General features: G+C 42.8%; 1 protein-coding gene across 5 annotated transcripts in view; it reads left to right on the top strand.

Annotated features, from left to right (window-relative positions):
- ERG (ETS transcription factor ERG) overlaps positions 1-21,051 on the top strand; it is a 281,750-nt gene that overhangs the window by 197,752 nt on the left and 62,947 nt on the right. For all 5 annotated transcript variants that reach the window (XM_003895482.5, XM_003895481.5, XM_009202252.4 and 2 more), the window contains one exon: positions 18,837-19,054. In XM_003895482.5, coding sequence (XP_003895531.1) covers positions 18,837-19,054 — 218 coding nt within the window. The remainder of the gene's footprint in view (positions 1-18,836; positions 19,055-21,051) is intronic.

Genomic DNA, 21,051 nt, shown 5'->3' with positions numbered 1-21,051 from the left:
ATGTGATAGATTAGCAGTTGGAATTTAGACAGTAAAATAAATGCAGACAGTTATGAATTGTATTAATGAAATGAAATTGGTTTCCACAGTGTCTCTGATGTTTTAGGACTTCTTGTCCACAAATAGTTTGAAGCACTGCTGTTTGTACTAGGCAGAAAAGCCTTTGGGACTATGGATAGATGTGTGAGGCTATTACTTCTGGGCTTTGGCAGTAAGAAATACGATCTATTCCACAGGAAAAAAACACGGAAACCAGAAGACATGGTAATTCAGGGTTCAACCACAAGAAAACACAAAGCTCAGTTACACCTAATTGCACTTTTCTAAGAATCAGTAGTAACATATTAACAAATAGTTGTTTAATTAATATTTAATTTGGTTTGCCAAGGGAATTCTTAATAAATTCTGAATTATTTCCTAGAAAAAAACATGAACCCCCCCCCAATTCTCATCCTAGTGTTCGGAGTTTTTACCGTTTCTGAATCACTACCTTGGAATCAGTGGAGAAAATCCTGCTTTGATGCACTCTTGCTTCTTAGAGGACAGGACTTATTAACCCATGACCCCGGTAGCATCATAGATAAAAAGGGTGTGTGAAAAAGGAGTGAGAGGATATGGGAAATGGGAATACGAAGCCTGGATTATGTGCAGAGTGAAAGTCAAACTCTGGACGGGGCATCCCAGGCCTGTGAAAACCAAAACCAGGCTATGGATCCAATCCAAATTTCCTCAGCTTTAGCTTCCCCACAACCAGCACACACACCCTGGACCCTCCCCAGCTCACAAGGGGTGGCTCCACTTCTGTGCTTTTCCTCACAGGTTCTCCATCTGGAAATGTGCCCACCATTTCGATTTACCCAGTACACCCCCTTCTTCAAGGCTCAGGCCATTGCACACCAATTCCTTCAATCCCTCCTTCCTTCTTCTGTCATCCGGTCAACGCACTTAGCATGACCCTTGGCACCTCCATACTAGGAACTCACACAACAAATACACACTGCATGTGCGTGATATGTGCACACTTACAGGTTCTGAGAAAGAAAAAAGGAAAGAAGTTGCTGCCTTCATGGAGCTGTATTCCCCCAGCCCTGACGAATCTCCTGTTCCTTTCTCCCAGTGTATTTCTTCCCTTCTGTTAGAGTTATTCCTAGAGTCATCCACATGGAGAATGAGCCTGCACCACCACCAGGCTCCTGCTCTGCACGTGGTGGATGCCCAGCCACTTGCTCTTTGTATTAAATGCCTTTGAGAATCTGTTTTATAATAAAATGAGACACCCCAGCACAGCCCCCAGCAAGCAGGTAAACAGGGAGGAACTATCAGCGTCCGAGTATAGGATACACGTTTAAAAATTAAAATAATCTGGTTATGTTTAAAACGAGTGGCCCTTAACTTTAATTGGGGAGTGTCACTTGTCAATCCAGAGATGTACCAGATGTACCAAGATGGACACACTGGGAGATAGGCAGGGAGTCTGTGCCCAGGCTCTGTAGCCCCTCAGCCCCAGGCACCAGTGTCTCCAGCTGCCTGTGGTCCCGAAAAGCACAGTTAGCTTGGCAACAGGTTGGTGGTTTGCGGTTGCTGCTCATTCCCTGGTCCCCTTGACAGGCCTGCCCCCCGATTTTGCCATAAGACAGGCTACTTGCAAGAAGGTTCATCTAGAAGCAGACGTGTGCTGTACAGCTGATGGGTGGGGCTGTGATGGGCAACCTGCTTCTTTAGTAGACTGCGTGCAGTGTTAGAGGGCCCTGGGGCAGCACTCATCAGTTAGGATGCATAAAAATGCCAACCCCCAACTCTCAGTTTTTAAAGTTGCGTAAATTCCAAATTTAACGTATCACCATGTGCAGTCGTGGAAGGCTCAATATTGGCTTTAAAAAATTATTATACTAAGGACTCTCTGTTGTCAACTTGAGGGAATGGCTAACAAGCTTCCTTTTCTATGACAGCTACTAAAAATATGTTCTTCATAAAGTGTCTTATTACTATCAGACTGTGGGTTACTTCAGTAAGTATAGACTGTGTCCTAGCCACGCTTAAATCCTCGGCAGCAGTGATTCTCAATCTTTTTGTTTCAGGACCCTTTTACACTCTTAAAATTGGTTGAGGATTCTAAAAAAAAAAAAAAAAAAAAAAAGTGTTTATATGCATTATATCTATTGGTAGAAATAAAAACAGAAATTTTGAAACATTTACTTATAAATTCATTTAAAAATAACAATAATAACGCCAGGTGCGGTGGCTCATGCCTGTAATCCCAGCACTTTGGGAGGCCGAAGCAGGCAGATCACCTGAGGTCAGGAGTTTGAGACCAGCCTGGCCAATATGGTGAAACCCCGTCTCTACTAAAAATACAAAAAAATTAGCCAGGTGTAGTGGTGGGCACCTATAGTCCCAGCTACTTGGGAGGTTGAGGCAGGAGAATAGCTTGAACCCAGGAGGCAGAGCTTGCAGTGAGCTGAGATCACGCCACTGTACTCCAGCCTAGGCGACAGAGCAAGGCTCCATCAAAAAAAAAGAAAAAGAAAAAATTAGCCAGGCATGGTTAATAATTAGCTGTAATCCCAGCTATCCAGGAGGCTGAGGCAGGAGAATCATTTGAACCCAGGAGGCGGAGGTTGCAGTGAGCCGAGATCATGCCATTGCATTCCAGCCTGGGTGACAAGAGTGAAACTTCATCTCAAAAAATAAAAATAAATAAATAAACTCATTGCATGTTAACACAAATGAGATATTTTTATGAAAAGTAACTCTATTTTCCAAAAAAATGTTAATGAGAAGTGGCATTGTTTTGCATTTTTTGCAGTCTGTTTAATGTCTGGGCTAACTGGAGGCAGCTGGATTCTCAGATCTGCTTGTGCCTGCCCCTGGAGGGGTCTGGGAACCCCAGGGCGTTCCTGGACCATACTTTGAGAATGACTGACCTGCAAAGCTTAGGAGAATCACTGACCTACAGAGCATAGTGTGGTACCTGGCACTGTGCTAGGCAGGGAGATAAAGCAATGAAGAAGAAGGACACATTCTCTGCCTTCCTGGGGGATGGTATGGGCTGAATAATGCTCCCCTAGTTATGTTGAAGTCCTAACCCCCAGGACCTCAGAATGGGACCTTATTTGGAGGTAGGGCCTTTACAGAGGTAATCCAATTAAAATGAGGTCCTTAGGGTGGTCCTTAATTCAGTGGGACTGATGTCCTTATAAGAAGAGGTAATTTGGACTCACAAACAGGCATGCATAGAGGAAGGATGATATGAAGAGAGAGGGGGAAGATGACCATCCACAAGCTAAGGAGGGAGTCCTCAGGAGGAGTCAACCCTGCTACTACCTTGCTATCTGACTTCCAGCCTCCAGAACCACAAGAGGATAAATGTGTGTTGCTTAAGCCCCTCAGTCTGTGGTACATTGTCTTGGCAACCCTAGCAAATGAATACACAGACTATGTATTGAATATTGAAATTGGGTTTTAAGGCAGTAATAAGGCTCACGCTGCTGCCTTGAGGAAAATTCAGCTGCAAAAGAGGATCCTCTGTTTATTAATACGGAGACCTGTTCTACCAGATAGAGCTCTGGGAATCCAGGTTCTCCATAGGCAAACACAGCAGTGAACAGTTTTTCCAAATGCCTCCTTCCTAAGCAGAAAGGAAGTGACACCATTGTCTGCCATTTGCCATCCAGAGCTCATTAAAATCTACAGCCATCACCAGTCCACAGGTAAACAGAGATTTCAGGGCATGGGGAATACTTTGGTGCCATTATTCCTTTCAGTTGCCACAAGTCAGTTTCCCTAAAGGCTGCCCTATTAGAGGATGGATGGGCGGGAGCCTCAGTGAGGTATTTCCTGTGTGAGTGAAAGCCTTTTAAAATGGCCATGACCCCTTACAGACTCTCTGAATGAAAAGCACCGATTCTCAGTTCCCAGAGTTTCTGCATGTGATGATGAATGGAAGTTCCCGTTGCATGTGGGACAAAGGATGGCTGTAACATTTTATTAGGTGTGGCTTTTGGTGTACACATGGCATGTGCAATATATGCATTCTGATCGCATTTAGTTTTGAAAATAATAAAACTTTAAAGATAGAAGGAATGTTCTTTGCAGAACCCTTATGAGATGGAAAATATTAGTGCAACACAGAAGAAGACAATTCCCGGGCTATTAGCCAAGATGGCTAGAGAGACTCCACTTCTCTCTGAGTCAACACCCAGGTTCCTGCAATGGCCTGCAAGGCTCTACCACCCCCAGCCTTTCCTGGTTCACCTCCTGGTTCTTTCTCTCTCTCCTTTCCAGTAACCCCTCCTCCCTGGCTGTTCTTGTTCCCATCGTTCCACGTGCAGCCCCCGCAGTCCACTTTGGCCTTGTTCTAGCTGTTGCCAAGGCTGGAAGGCCTATTCTTCATGGATGCATGGGGGCTCACACCCTCCCCTCCTTCACGTTTTCTCAGGACCACCCTGACCACTCTAAATTAAAAGCAGCAGCTCTTTTCCTGAGTCTCTAGTTCTGCCTTCCGTTTCTTCACACTTTTATCACTTGCCACCTTCTAATCCTGATATCAGGCTTGAAAAACAAGGTTATAAATTTACCCTATCAATTATTGGTTGATTAAGTGATTTTCAAAAACTATCGATGGCTTGTAGTGCTAGAATATAAGCCTTATGCAGATAGGTGTCTTTGTGGTTTTGGGTCATGGATGTAATCTAGAAGCAGCTAGACAAGTTTCTAGGGTAGAAAGGTGTTCAGTACATATTTGTTGAACTTATGAGTAAGAGAATATTCTTAGTCCTGGAAGATAATGTGTGATCCTAGTGGAGACTAGAAATGGCCTTTCTCTGAGGCAAACTGCTAAATCCTCTGAATAGAGGTATCTCTAGCCCATCTGACTCAGTCCCACACCCCTGGACTATGGAATAACCAGTTCAGAGGGTGATTAAAATGGCTACATAGGCACAGAAGTTTTAACTTCAGGTTGTCAGTGCCGCAGAAGCAAAGATGTTTGCCATGTTGTCTGTGAAGACGTGCTATAAAATCGTCCCCCAAAGTAAACTATAATGGCAGCCATGCCCTCGAATTGCTCTGGAGGATACAGGCAGGGAATCAGGCACTGCCTTCAAAACTCTTACATAGTGAATCTTACGTTGGAAAACTGTCTTAGACCTGTTTAGAAATCTTGCATTCTCTGTCTTAGAACCTTCCCTCTTGAGCTGATTATTATCATCCAGTAATTACACTGATGTGGCCTTGGGAAATAAATTGGATAAAACCTAACAAGTTATTAAACATGCTCCTGCCATCCCTCCAATGGAGTTTCACCCTTGAAATTAAATGTGCTGTGCTTCCTGGCAGCGCTGAGGCCACTGGAGCAGCTCCTAAGTGATGGCTTGGAAGAAATGAAACGCTGGTAGAGAAGTGGCCCGGGAGAGTGCACGGAGGAAAACTGACATTTAGAGAATGAGGAGAGAAAAAGGAGGGCATAAAGAGATGGGGGATGGAATTGTCAACCAAATAGGAGGAACAGCAGCAATATGGAAGCCAAAGAAAAGAGGGTTAGAAAAGGGGAGAGTGGCCAACAGAATGAACTGCTCTTGAGTAGGTGACAAAGAGACCAGCTGGGAGTGTACGTTTGAGGGGACCCCCAAAAGCTCACTCCTAATCATGGCAGGACAGTGTCAGAACCAGACGGCAAAGTTGGAGAAGAGAGCAGGAGATGAGAATCTGTTAAAGAGCTGTAAAATACTTAAGTAAGTAAGTATGGCCAATTTTTGGTTCCCTACACCACCAGCTTCCACCCCCACCTTCGGACTCCCAGACCAACACATGTCTACTCTTGCCTGAAAGCAAAGTCTGAAGGTTAGAGACACTGACACTGACGTGAGTGAAGCTAGACTGAACGTTTGAGAGATCCTGGATAAATAAATATTGGATATTTTTGCTGGATAAATATTGCTTGAATAAATACTGTGAAAGTGCATTGTGATTGCAGAAATACTGAATAAGCATCAGATTCATTAATAAAAATTCTGCCTCACATCTCACATGTCAGGGCCCATGGGAACCTGTCTGGCCACTACTTGGTGCATTTTCTTTTTTTTTTTGAACCAGAGTCTCACTCTGTCAGCCAGGGTGGAGGGCAGTGGCTCAGTCTCAGCTCACTGCAACTTCCACCTCCTGGATTCAAGCAATTCTCCAGCCTCAGCCTCCCGAGTAGCTGGGATTACAGGCATGCGCCACCACACCTGGCTAATGTTTGTGTTTTTAGTAGAGACAGGGTTTCACCATGTTGGCCAGGCTGGTCTCGAACTCCTGACCTCATGATCCGCCCATCTCGGCCTCCAAAAGTGCTGGGATTACAGGCTTGAGCCACCACACCTGGCCGGTGTGTTCTTCTACAGGGCCCAGGGAGCTCAGTGCTCCAGTCGGCTGGTTTTCCAGTTCAGGAGCTTAAGGCTTCAGATTCAGCAGTGGCAGAAGTGGTTTCCTGACTTTCAGCTGCCCTATTCTTTGCACCTTTTTTTATTTGTTAAGTCAATCTAAAATGCGTCTGTGTTCACAAATAAATAGCGACAAGTGCAAGTCTGCTGGAGTGGAAGAGAGCAAGTGCAAATTATCTTTCCCTTTAGCTAAGTTGCTGTTTGAAGTAGGCATAGCCCCATGACACTCCCGTACAGCTTACTGTGCAGGTTGGATGAGCGGGCAACTTGGAAGGCCCCACCTGCTCTGCAAGGAGGTAGTCCTGCACAGCACCGGGTGGTCAGATGTCCACTACTCACCTGCCCCCCCAACAGGTGACTCTGTGCTGCTTGGAACCTGCACAATGGTGCATAGCGTTTCCCAGATCTTGAAGCTTCCTTTTCTTCCTGGGAAAGATAGATGTGGACACCCATGACCTCACTTCTTCCACAAGGAAGAATCTTAATAAGTAAAGAGGTCCAGTAAGGAGGCAATGCAAAGACCGAGGTTTAGACTCTGTACACATCAAGATTTCAAGTCACCAGGCCGTTCTGCAGGCCTTGATGATCTGGGTATGAATCTACAGACTTTTAAAGAGTATTTTTGACTTTCTTTTGTTTTGTTTTTGAAACAGAGTCTCGTTCTGTCGCCCAGGCTAGAGTGCAGTGGCGTGATCCCGGCTCACTGCAACCTCTGCCTCCCAGGTTCAAGCGATACTCCTGCCTCAGCCTCCTGAGTAGCTGGGACTACAGGCACGTGCCACCACACCCAGCTAATTTTTTATATTTTTAGTAGAGATGGGGTTTCACCATGTTAGCCAGGATGGTCTCTATCTCCTGACGTCGTCGTCCGCTTGCCTCGGCCTCCCAAAGTGCTGGGATTACAGGTATGAGCCGCCTCGCCTGGCCGTGTGGCTTTCAGAGTAGACATATTTATAGAGGGGCTCAAGCCAGATGGCAAAAGAGCCCTGGTGGGTGTGATATATGTATGTGTAGTTTGAAATTGTTAGAGGGATTGCTCTCCTAGTTCAAAAGTGTTAGGTTTTGAGGTCAGCACTCCCAGAGCCATAAAAATCAAGTCTCGCTGGCAGCCAACTTGTTGGTGCATGAAAAGTGTTACCAGGACGGGGTCTACCCAGTGCCCATCTATATCACAGGAAAAACATGAGCTCAGCGTATAGCATTAGCAAAGGGCTCTGATGCCCTGGCTACTTAGTCCCCTTTCCATGCAGCAACCAGGATATATTTATGTGCTGGAAAATCTTCTGCAAAGCACAGGCTTAGCCTCCCAGCCCCAGGGAGTCAGACATCATCACTTACCAAGCTGAAGAAAGACCTTGGCAGGGATTGGACCCTCACAGCGGGTGAAGACTAACTCTTCCTACATAAGTCAGTGTCTAAGAAAAAGAAAACGTCTGTGTTCATGTCTGCCTTATACAGTGTGTGGCTCATGCCAACAATTATCTGGGGACGGGGATAGAAAGCAAAGGAAGGAGGCCCCTGGACCATCACGTGAATAGTGGAGACTTATTCACGTGCTCCTCTCTCTGCCAGAGCCCCAGTTTCTGCAAGACTTTTGGCTGGTATTACCATGTTGCCATGTTTATCATTATTATTATTGAAGTGCTTTATGTGTAGAACAGATACCATATTCCCATGCAAGAGAATAGATCCTTTCCATACTTAAAAACATGACACTAGCTCTCAGGGTGCCGACTAGCTTCTTATTACCATTAGCACAGAAGGAGATACCCACAAGATCGAGGAAAATTAAAGTCTGGGGGCAGCAGGGGAAGACCCTGCAGTTAGCATCTAACTGGGATGCATAGAAAGTTTTTAGCAAATCCATACGTAGTAGATTTCTACCTTATCTGCATGTCTGCTCAGAGATGGAGTAGGTAGAGACTGCAGGCTGGCTATGGCTGAAAGAGGATGTTACTAGTTAAACAAAATCGATTTCACTTTGGTGCAAAATGGAGCCTTAGAAAACATCAGTAGACCAGACCCTCGTTTTAGATGAGGAGCTTGGAGACTTGGGACACGAGGGGAACTGAGTGGTGGAGCTCCAAGGGCAGCTGGATCTTGAGCCAGTGGCCCTGTGCTCTTGCGGCTCCTTCTTGAAGTGCCCATGCTGCATCCTGGCACTTGCATGTTGAACCTGGTATGGCACACCTGTCTGGGGGCGGGGGGACCACACCAATTATTTAAAAACTTGAGGTTGTTTTGACACCCCCACCCCCCACCCCCGTCTCACGGGAAATTTTGGATTGAGTGTTTGAAGGCATGAGAGAGACACCTGATGAAAATTAGCTGAAAGCAGAGACAGAGTTGTGGGCGGAGGCCAGGACATCTGCTGCCCCTATCTGTGCTTGCCAGGGTTTTCCATTGTGCCAGAATTTTCTCATGAATAAAATTCCTGGAATTTTATGGAAAACAATGAATCCATGTGTCAGAGATTCACAGATGAGACACATTCCAGAGGCGTAGCACGCTGTATTTTTAGCCTTTGTGTGTTTTGAAAGGGCCAAGCATAAAACTGCCGAGTGTTCACGGAGCTCCTTCTGAAGAGGAGTGAGATGAGGCACCGTCCCTCCCCTGGTGTTCAGAGAAGGACCGCACCAATAGCAAAAAAAGTGCAAGCAACTTTGCTACTCCTTAGCTTGGCCTTCGTGTTTCTCAAGCCCTGAATCACCTGAGTTTCAACCTGGGCTTGTACGTTTCAAAAATCAGGAGGGCAGAATGATGGTGTGAACTTCTTAGCCAGACTGCCATAAAAGCACTTCCTCATAGAAGTTTATGAAAACTTCAACAAGTTTTAGGGAAAGTTACCATAACGAGCATTATGAATTCCACATCCCAGAAGAAAACCCTTTTCTTCAGAAGTTTGAGGGCTATCAACTATGTGCCTTGTGCTATTCTAGGTTAAAAAAAAAAAAGGACATTATGTTACAAGACCCTGGTATATTCATTCATTTATTGTCCTGTTATGTAGAGAATACCAGCAGCACGCTGGGGAGCATACCAAAATTCCTTCCTTCCTGCACAAAGCTTTGGGTTAATTGACATTCAACAAACTAATGTAGAATTTGAATGGAAACCCCACAAAAAAATTGGACCAGGGACCAAAAAGGCTAAATGAAAGTGGCAGATGTGCTCTTGAAATAAAAGATGCTAGATCTCCCTTCGTCTCTGTTAGGTAGATACATGGTTTGAACATCCAGTACTTACAAAAAATAAGTGATAATTTGCACACAAGAGACTGTGATTTTCCTTGCATCTGGCTTGTTAGAATAGTATGACTAGAGATGGGTGATTCTGATGGTTCACATGTGGAGGTCTGGAGTCAGTCACATCACCTTTCTATCATGTGATGATAATTTAAATACAGTATTAAGATTTATGAAACCTGTTACACACACAAGCTTATTTGGCCCATTTAACTGTCCTGGGAGAGAGCTGCTTGGCAGCTGGTTGCCATCAGTACCACCTTTATAGTTGAAGAAATTGAGAGTCCAAAAAGGATATTGCAGCAGTTGAAGTGAGCAGGCACGCAGCTCACCTGGGGAAGTTGTTTCAAAGCGGATTCTGATTCAGCAGGGCTGGAGACTCGGAATCTGCGTTTCTGGCAAGCTCTCAGCTCACACTTGGGGCAGGAAAGGGTTAAAGGATTTACCCAGGTGATTCCCAGAGCAAGAAACTCACATCTTCCATCTTCAGATCCCCATCCCTGGCTCCCGTGCTCTACCAGACGATCTCCTACCCATTGGTATAGCTTCATGTTCATCCTCCACTGAGTGATTTTAAAAAAGGAAAGAAAAAGTTCTTTTTATCTGAAATGAATTATTTAAAACTAGATAAAAAAAGAAAGAAAAGAGTTTTGATGAATATTCATGAGTAATATATGATGACAGTGATTAGAGAAATAAAAACAAGTTTTGAGTGTCAAGAGTAGAACCAGCCCTAACGAATAGCGAGTGCATTTTTTGTACCCATGTAAAACATACAAACAGGAGGTTTCCACAGATGTTTTTATACTTTTTGCTCATCTCCAAAGAAGGAAAGAAGCCTACTGGGAAGAAAAAGTGATTCTTCTTCTTCTTTTTTTTTTTTGAGATGGAGTTTTGTTGCCCAGGCTGGAGTGCCATGGCGCGATGTCAGCTCACTGCAACCTCCTCGTCCTGGGTTCAAGCGATTCTCTTGCCTCAGCCGCCTGAGTAGCTGAGATTGCAGATGTACACCACCACACCCAGCTAACTTTTTGTATTTTTAGCAGAGACAGGGTTTCATCATATTAGCCAGTCTGCTCTCAACTTCTGACCTGAGGTGATCTACCTGCCTTGGCCTGCCAAAATGCTGGGATTACTGGAGTGGGTGAGCCACTGCGCCCAGCCAAAAAAGCGATTCCTTAAAGAAGAAAATAAGAAGCTATTAACATCACAGGCACATTGTTTGTTAAACAGTTAAATGACATTTGCCAGGGCGAAGAGTCCTAGTTCATTGTCCTTTCAAATGCATTCAGGGTTTATTCTGCATGGCACTGAGAAAACAAAGAGTTGTTTTAAAATTATGTTGGTTGAAATTCTTAATCTCCCAAGGCTCATTTAAATCTAGTTTTCATTATGTGGGCATAACTATTCTTTCTTTAACATTTTTCTACAATACTCCAATCTTTCACAATATTTCTAGAGTTTCTGATTTCCAGATTGAATGCTCCCTCCTTCTTTTGCAAATGTTCATTTTCCAGTAAGTCTTATTCTGTTCATAGGTTGCTTAGCTCTAAGAAGTCTCTATTTAAGCCTATGCGGATTTAAGGTGAAACTCGGCAATAATGTCCTCTTTGGTAGTATGACTGCAGACATATTGCCAATGGCAATTATTTCCCAGACTCCCTGGAACTCCTAGCCATTGGCTACACAACCCATTCATCTCACAAAAACATGTCTCTTCATTTGGATGTAATAGAAGTTTGTGGACCCCATTTATAGCATTATGATGGGGCTGTAATATCACCTGATAACTTAGTCCTAGGGCTATTATGAACACCAACAAACATCTGAGGTTAAGAAATTATCTTATTTCTAGGAGCAGCATACAGAGGAGCCAGCCTTGAAAATGCTTATATTTTAATAAAGGCGAGGCGAGGGGAGAAGTCTGTGGGCAAAAAGAATTGCTGGTACCAGCCAGGCCTTCTCAGAGCCCTGAGAAACCCAGTGAGTCCAGAGCAGGGAAAATCGGCTGAAGGGCATGGAGGGGATGGATCCCCAGCTAAGTCTGTTCTGAAGGGATGTGCTGAGCGTAGCGTAGGGGAAAGCACCGTGTAGGATAAGAGAGGAAGGAGCAGAGGTGAAACGGGAAGAAGCCAGATTCTCTGTATCTTTTAGGCAACATTTGCCCTAGTGGATATGATTAAAGATAAAAAATGTCTGAAAGTCCTCTAAAGCGTTCTATTAGTAAAGATAATAAGGATAAAGATTTTCATCTCTCCTTATTATCTTAATATTTATTTAGTAATATGTATACATATGTATGATGTATTTGTATATACATTATGTATTGTATATATGCATGTATTTGTATAGGCATCTATTAGCATATACGCATACACTTATATATGCATTTGTATATATACGTATACGTATCTGTATATGTGTGTATGTATATATGTATTTGTGTATGTATGTATTTGCATGCACGCACACATGTATATGTGTACATATGTATGCATGTGTGTGTGTTTGTATATATGTATGTGCAAATGTATCTGGACACTAGTTCTGGGTCTCATTTTCTTAGCACTTAACTAGTGTTGTGAGTTGTGAAATTGTTTGACACTGAAGTGATACCAGATTGGAGAAATACTGTCTTTAGAAGGACTTCATTTGCCTACATACATTTTTCCTTTGAGGTTAATCCAAGAATTTTTTATATTTTTGAAGGACTAAAATAGCAATGTGTTAAATTAGAAAAACGTGAACACAAAGCTAGATACTGCATTTAATATAAGATGTTAATGCTTCCTTCCCTGAAGAATTAAGAAAAAAAGAAAATCATATCAAGAACGGGCAAAACTGATCACCCCCAGTTTGGTGAAGCTTCTTTCACTTACCACGTTTGGCTTTTTTCTGTGTTGTAAATAAAAGACACACTGGTCAGATGAAGATTCTTTCTTAATGAGATACTGGTGGCATCAGAATGGCAAAAGTGCACACATTTAGAATAAAGTCTCCTGAAGCACTGGCGTATCTTCGTCGGGCTTATGGTGGGAGAGCAGAGCTTTTTCTAAGCGCGTTGCCTATTTTGTTTGTGGTGCTTTTTCCTCCTGCAAATACAATTAGATACTAGACCTTTTAGAAGCATCTACTGTATGTGTGCTGCCTTAAAGAGAAACTATAAACGATAGAGCCTGCGACAGCCTAATAAATAGTTTTCCAATATCCTTAGGTCTGCAGACATCCATTAAAGGCCACCCAAAGTGGCACAGGCTCCAGCATATTTATAAATGGTTCTCCTACCCATCCTAGTTTTCCTGCATAGTACTCATTAAGAGAAGGCAGGCATCCACCTGCAATGAACACATCCCAACACCTGGTCATGTCTTTGTGTCTGAATAATCTGATTCATCAAAGAAAAGAACAGGGTTGTTGATTTAAGCCATTGCAAAAGAAATAATTAACTGTATGCGGTGTCCATTGCTACACATCTCTAGGCTCGCAGAAGAGAGTGGTATACCTAGAGAAGTCCTTACTGATTTCCAACACTCTCCATTTACTGTCCAGATCCTTTGTTCCATCCTAGATCCAGGGATTCTGGACATTTATCCCTTCATCCTTCTTCTGTCTCTTCCCTCTACCAACCTTTCTCTCTCTGTCTCTATCTAGATGTTTCCATCTCTCATGGCAAGAGCAGGCACCAAAACACTCCACCACATGACTTTTCTTAATCCAACTTCTTCCTTCCAGTAACACCCAGGTAGTGGCCAGTGTACAGCCTTGGGGAATGATTCCATTCAGAGACACAAACCCTGTTTCTACCTCGTCCTCACTGTTGATGTTACTTCTCTAATCCCACTTTCTGATGGGTGGGCAAGAATCACAGCTGACCTTATAGGACAGTTGTAAGGATTAAATGATCATTTTTCATAAAATGTAAGACATCATTGGTTATAAAATGTCCCATTATTTTATCTGCCATCAGAGAAGAAGAAATGCTGCCTAATACCTAGGGTAGGCCTTTCATTTTCGTATTTCAGAGTTGATAAAATGTGAAAAGTGGTGTATCTTATAATCAACGAAATTGAATTTAAGAGGATATTGCATGCAAAGTGCTTAACAAGGTAACCTGGTTTATTTGGTGGGTAAGCTATTTATGAAAGTGGTTAAAAGATATCTTATACATGGCAGTATAGGGAGTTAAGTGATGTACCAAATTCTGCTTGTTTATATGCAAGAGAAATTTAAGGAAGGGTTTTGTATTGGATTGAAATGAGATTAAAACTGACAGAAAAAGCAGGCTATTGATTTAAGATGATATTGGCTTCCTAAATGAATGATCTCCACACTGTATTGTGATAGCAGCAAGGACTTCTTTCAGATTGTTTTATTTTTTATTTTATTTATTTATTTATTTTTGAGATGGAGTCTCACCCTGTCACCCTGCCTGGAGTGCAGTGGTGTGATCCCGGCTCACTGCAGCCTCCACTTCTACAGTTCAAGCAATTCTCCTGCCTCACCCTCCCGAGTAGCTGGGACTACAGGCACCCGCCACCACGCCCAGCTAATTTTTTTTTTTTTTTTGTATTTTTCGTAGAGACAGGGTTTCACCATGTTAGCCAGGATGATCTCGATCTCCTGACCTCGTGATCCACCCACCTTGGCCTCTCAAAGTTCTTGGATTATAGCAGTGAGCCACCATGCCCCACCCAAGATTTTTTTTTTTTAAGCATGATCATGATCATAAAATTCTTATTCCACTTAGTTGTTGCATTTGTTTTTCATAATTATAAAATAATTATCACATATAAGACTTGAAAACATTGAAGATGGATTTGATAATCCAATTCTCTGGAGGTCTAATTCTGGCCATCTTCCTAATTTTTGAAAACCATGAAAGGACCATTTCCCTGAATGCCTTTGTTTACTCCAGATGTGAACTTCAGTTGACCATTCTTTAAGATTTTCTCAGTTTCAACACTTTACCACTTCCAGATTTTCAAGAGTTTAAGTATGATGGATTCTGTGTATTAACAATGTAATATTTTTATGAGCTATAGGGATCACAAATTAGAATCAATTTGGGCCCTTATTTTCTAATACTTTGGTTGAGAAATATGCATCTTGCAAAATATTCATCTGTTATAGAAAGGCCTCAGGATTCCTGAAATATTTTGCTGAAAATGTCAGTGTGCTTTCAACTTTGTTAGCTTTCTTTTTTAGTGTTTTAATCTAAGTATTTTGGATCCTTTTTTGTACTCTAGTTACTTGAAAATAAATGCATATTTTAGAGTTATAATATGAAATGCAACCTGGTGGGACCTCCCCTCATTTCTGGAACTTATCCCATGACCAAAATCCAAAGGAATGGTCCTCATATGTTATTGGTATATTCTGTATTGAAATGAAATAATAAACACTGTAGTACTAACACAGCAGTACCTTTTGTTTGGGGGTAATTTGCTTAGAGTTATGTGTTTCTCATAAGTTCTTTAAAAATGGCCTTGGTAGCCTGCCATTTGCCTGATGGGAATATCCCAGCTTTCCTGGAGCTACAGAAAAAAAAACACCCCACACATTGGCAAACACCAATCTAAAGTTCAGGTCTTTTTATGGTAACATAGAAGTAGGCATATGAAATTATTATGCCACATATCTGCCAGATTTTGATGTTTAAAATATTCTCTGTTACAAAGCCACCAAAGCAGATCCCAAGCGCTGTGGCTGGCCAGTTTCTGCAGTAACAATCTATACATGCTAACTAAGGCAGCAGCCTACCCCCGCCGGCAGATAGGCAGGCAGATAAGTAGGTAGGTGAGATCTCCTAGCTATAAAGAGGAGGAGCCAGGCTGCAGGGAAGGAGGGACATGTCAGTCAAGGCCAGGAAGTCTCTCCTAGAGCTGGAGTTAAAGAACTCATGTGGTCCTGGTTAACAGCCTGTGTTCAGCACTCTTTTTCTGGTTTTAATCCTACTGGGCTAGATCCTGTCTCCCCTTTGAAGTCACAGGGCTGCCAGGCAGGGAGGGTCCTATGCAGCAGCCTGTGTCCATTCAAGCTTTAACCAAAGGGATGATGAAACCTGCCAACAGCCAAGTCAAATGGGAGGACAAAGATGTGGCGGGGCTGTGGCTTGGTTTGCTTTCGAAGAACAGCACTTAACGTTTGTGACCTCTCTTGTGGAAGTGGGTCTGTGAAAACTCCCCTCAGCTGCTTCTTACTCCCCGAATGTGGGTGTGAGAGAGGCTTTCTTTATTCATTTGTTTCCTTTTCCTGAGCTGTACTTCATTCTAGGTGTTCCACAGCCTTTGTTGAGTGAGAATCATTTGGGGGCATAGTTTGGGTTGCTGTGTCTTTTCAAAATGTGGACAGTATTTCACCCCTTTTGAAATGTTTATCCTGAAGCTTCCTTATTTTCAAAGTTTTTCCCTTCTAATGAGCAAAAGCTACTGAGGGTTTGCTTGCAATATTCTGAATTATATTCCCTTTCTCATTTCTGTGCAATATTAACTGTGAGAAGAATTTTAAGATGCAAAGAAAGAAGGCGTGCCTCCCATATCTCTAGCATTTCTAAGGGTTTTTTCCTTCCTAAATCGATCTCAATTAACTTTGATTTCTTTCTTTAGAAAACCATGTGCTGAAATAATGCTTTGCCAGATGTGAGAATGGATTCCTTCCCCTACAAACACACACTTAAGCTTCATTTGAGTTCTAATATTTTGGTATTTTCTTTTCTTATTCAATCTTACGCTACATTATGTGGCTGTTGACTTTGTTTGCAAGAGTATCTTACTTTATCTTGGAGAGATACTAATACTTTAAAGTTATTGCTTGTTTGTTGTTGCAGCTGTTTTCTTTTTAGTTTGTAATTTTAAATGTAGCCTGTTTCTTATATATATAACCTGTTTTTGCCAATTTCTGATATAAATCACACATTCGTTCATGTTTCTCATCATGGGTGAGCCAAAGCTAACATTACATAGTGTGTTATTCCCCTGTGTGCTTTGGTTGAGGCTCAGGCCCAGGAAGGAGAGAGGCAGCAGCCATCAGCTCTGTTTCCTGTTCTGAGCCTGTAAAACACACTACCCAGAGCCACCATGGGAAGGGAGTATCTGTTTTGCAAAAATTTTTTAAGAAGATCTAATTTTTGTTTGAATTAGCATGACTACACTAAGTCTATGGTGCTGATTTTACTTTGAAACCCACATCTATGTATTTAGACTCCTTGAGTTGGCCACTCAATTGTGACTGGACGAGAAAGCCATGAATTTCAGGTCCCCTAACATCTGGGATGCCGTTTCTGTACTGTCAACCTCTGTGTCACTGTCTCGTATTATTTTTGATTGTTGGTAAGTTTGATTTTGCTGTCTATTCAAGATGATTTTTTTTCCATCGTGCCTGATTCTGGTTCTCTGTCTGGCATAACTGACTTTTTGGTACATTTTGTGTTACTCTTTGAACACCAGGCTTCGTCTTTCCCAGGGTGTCACAGAGCTGTAATTCTGCAGGTTCTAATGGAGTCCAGGACAGGCACTTTTGCATATGCACAGACAGCTGACCACCACTTTAAGAGACAGAGGTTCAAGTTTCTTTTGATTCTTTCTCCTTGCTGATTCTCAGTGCAGTGCCTCTAGCAAAGAAGTGTGTGCACTTGGGAAGCTAAGGAGAAAACTTGGTCCTGGGGCAGGTGGAGGATCGAGCGACAGAGTAGATGTGGGGTTGGGGTGATTGTTTCCTAAAGATTCTGATCCTTCTGGGTGGGGAGGGAGCTCTGCATCTCAGAAGGGCTGCTTCTAGGATGAGATCACTGATGGGAAGCACCTTATTTATTTAAAGGCCAATTCAAAGAAGGGGAGGAGGGTGCTAATTTAAACACATGTCCGAAATGAAAAAAAAAAGGTCACAAAGGGCATCATAGGGCTGTGGGGGCAAGGAGAAGGCAGGTGGTAATTCACACGTCATTTCCGTCACTAACCTCCTAGTTGATCATGGCCAGCTCATTCAAGATTAGCTCTGGACCTTTCTAGGTCTCAGAGTTCTCATTTGGAGATGAGAAGTTTGGACTGGAAGGGTCTACAAAGCCCACACTCCCCTGCTTCCCCTGCTCTGGCCCCAAAATTATTTTTTTCTTTTTTTTTTTTTGAAATAAAAATGTGTGGCCCAACTAGCCTTTGCTTCTCACTAGTTGATGTCAACACTGAGGATGCCAAAGGACTAATATAAAAATGAGCATTCATATGGATTTTTTTTGTCTAAGAACCAAAATGGGATTGTATCACAGCAGCTCTGTGTGATTGCAGCAGAAGGCACATTTAAGTAGTTGAAATTTCCCAAACTTGCCGTTGCTCATTGGCTGTAGAATATAAACATAGCCATTGGCTAACCACTTGTTTGACTTAAAACCGTGAAAAATGATTGACCCAGCAACGACAAATGGCTATTTATTCTCACCAAATCATGCAAAAGAGCAAAGATGTTAATTGAAAGTAAGGGGAAAAAAGAGCTTATGAGTGATCCAGATATTTTAAACATCGTGGTGTTTGGAAGCATCTGGATACTTCACAGCTTTTTTTTTTTTTTTTTTTTTTTGTTCATTTATCATCCAGATGTTCACCATCATGGAATCACCACTTGAAACTCTACTTCGGCTAATAACTTAGAGTGGAAACGTTTGTATCTTTGGTTGGTTGCCCTTTGGTGCTCCATTGATCCCTCTGTCTTCCTCTAAGTCCCTCTTCCTCAGAATCCCCGGGAATGTGGCAATTTTGCCAGATGCTTAGGTGTTGGCCTTCAGATTTCTTTTTTTAATCTTCATGACCGCTCTGTACCCTGTCTGCTTGAATTATAGATTGCATTTGTCAAATAATGACACATGCAATTGGGTGTCTTCTAAGACCTTTGAAATTCAACTTCCTTAAGTTGAGATTAAAGTGGATATTCTGCTGCCCTGCCGCAGTCAAGCCTGGGATGCTTTGAGACCTGCATAAGTTTTTCTAGGCTGGCATTTCTAACTCTTACTGTCTGGAGGAAAGAAAAACAAGCTACTTTTTTCTTCTGAATGGTAGAAATGGAGACGGTAAAAACTATCTAAAATGTGGTCCCAGTTAGAAAGGACTCTGAAATCAACAACTTTTTGAAACATGACTGTCTGTTGGAGTGTCTTGAATTATGTGTTTCTTTGGGCATTCAGGAAGCCTTATCAGTTGTGAGTGAGGACCAGTCGTTGTTTGAGTGTGCCTACGGAACGCCACACCTGGCTAAGACGGAGATGACCGCATCCTCCTCCAGCGACTATGGACAGACTTCCAAGATGAGCCCACGCGTCCCTCAGCAGGACTGGCTGTCTCAACCCCCAGCCAGGGTCACCATCAAAATGGAATGTAACCCTAGCCAGGTGAATGGCTCAAGGTAAGGAGACTTCTGCCCCTTTCTCTCCCCGACCTCCCATTTTCCTATCTTTTAGACAGACAAAGTGGAAGTGAGTCATGCTTCTCCAAAGATTGACTTAGAAACAAGGCCACTGTGTCTGTAGTCTCAGCTACTCGGGAGCCTGAGGCAGGAGGATCGCTTGAATCCAAGAGGCAGAGGTTGCAGTGAGCCGAGATCATGCCACTACATTCTAGCCTGGGTGACAGAGCAAGACTCTGGCTAACAAAAAAAAAAAAGGAAAAAAAAAGAAGGAAGAAAGAAAGGCCATTGAACGGTGATGTTGGGCAGCGCTGGGAAAATGTGTTCTCCAGTGGTTTGTGTAGAGGATGGAGTTTGTAAAATCAGTAGTATATTTACCAAGAACTCTCTTTGAAGATGTGTTCAATTCTATTTCCCAGGCACAAGAGCTCTGTGGGAGGGGAGCCTTGCCCACATATGGTGGAATTCATCTGAGGTTTGATTGCCCGTAAAATAATGCTGTCTTATATTTTCACAAAGGGAGAGTGTCAGCTAGTGGCCAGGCGGTGCAGCGTATGTCCAAGCCATTTGAATTTGCTAGTGGATCTCCATTATCTGCCTTCCACCCTCACCCCACCCTCCGATCCCTGCAGTCCTTTCTCTTAATGCCTGCTGTTTTATTTTCTCCTCTTAGCTTACACATAAAGCCCGCTCCGGTGTCTCCCGTAATTATTAGCTTCCCTGAGTTTGTGATGAACATGCGACTGTCATGTAAAATGTATTACCAAATGCAGAACTGTCCCTGACCCTCAAAAAGCATTGAATTATGTGTAGTTTTGAAAAGTAAAATTAATTTTAATTATTATCTAATACCCCATATGTATTGAGGAAAAAGAATATCAAATCTTAGGATCAAGAACAGATTATTTCTTTTAAATGTTGCATAATCTACCATCCAGTCATAAGAACAGCTCACATTTTCAGACACTTTACTGTGTACAAAGCTCTTTTATATCCAGTAGCCCCTCAGTCCTCCAAGCAGCCCCTGATGAAGCACACTCGACCCTATTTGATGGATGAAGAAACCTGTGACCAGGCATTTCCAATCTGACCCCAAATCACCACTTAAATGGAATCAGAATTTGGATTTAAACCAGGAGCGTTTGACTCCACACCCTGAGCATTTTCCACTCGGTTGAAGCTGTAATGGGGCCTTTTTGTTACATACATGTTTGAACGCTAGAAAGGTTTATTATGAGTGTCATAGTTTATAAGTCTGGAAACGGTTGCGTCAATTCCTAGTGTGGTGTTAATGAAGGTGCCAAGTCACAGTGTCCTAGAGGGAATGTCAACAGCAAGGCTGGACATGCCAGATGGGGAGATGGGAGATGCCAGAGCGCTCCTCCACTCCAAGAAGTCAGTTCACGTCTGTGCATCTAGCTTCTTGAAAGGGCACTGGCTCTGATGCTAAATATTGCCACCACACTGGTCCTTTAAGTGGAGCTCAAGGCAGGCCCATCTTGGATCTCATCAAGAGATTCCTTCCAGGAGTAATGGAAGGACATGGGTAGAAAATGCAGTGATGGGTCCAGGGCACCAAAGTTGTGAGAAGTTAATGATTACATCTAAATGTTTTTTACCCACAAATCCTAAACATTTGATACAGTGTTTCTGCTGATCATTAACTGTATATATTTCTGAAACACAGAAGAATGCAAGGTAAACATGTTCTAAAGAATGCAGCAGTGTTTATGCAGGAGATCAGTTGGTAACCTGGGAGCACTGAATGAATTCTATTTTGGGTGGAGTTATATGATCCCATATACGCCAGCGTGATCACGGCAGAGACACTAAGACTGGGACATATTTCTAAAGCTTTTCTTCTGCAGAGGCTGATTTCTACCTACGGGCAATTCACCTGCAGGGAGGTGGGGGATGTTGGAAAGGGGAGAGAGAGGAAGGAAACACCTCAGACAAAGGGGCACCGAGATGATTTCCGATGGACAACAGGCAGAGTG

The sequence above is a fragment of the Papio anubis genome, chromosome 4 (assembly GCF_008728515.1).
Source record: "Papio anubis isolate 15944 chromosome 4, Panubis1.0, whole genome shotgun sequence".
In the NCBI taxonomy this organism is placed as follows: domain Eukaryota; kingdom Metazoa; phylum Chordata; class Mammalia; order Primates; family Cercopithecidae; genus Papio; species Papio anubis.
The sequence above is the reverse complement of the archived record's forward strand: the minus strand, read 5'-3'. Positions and strand labels throughout refer to the sequence as shown.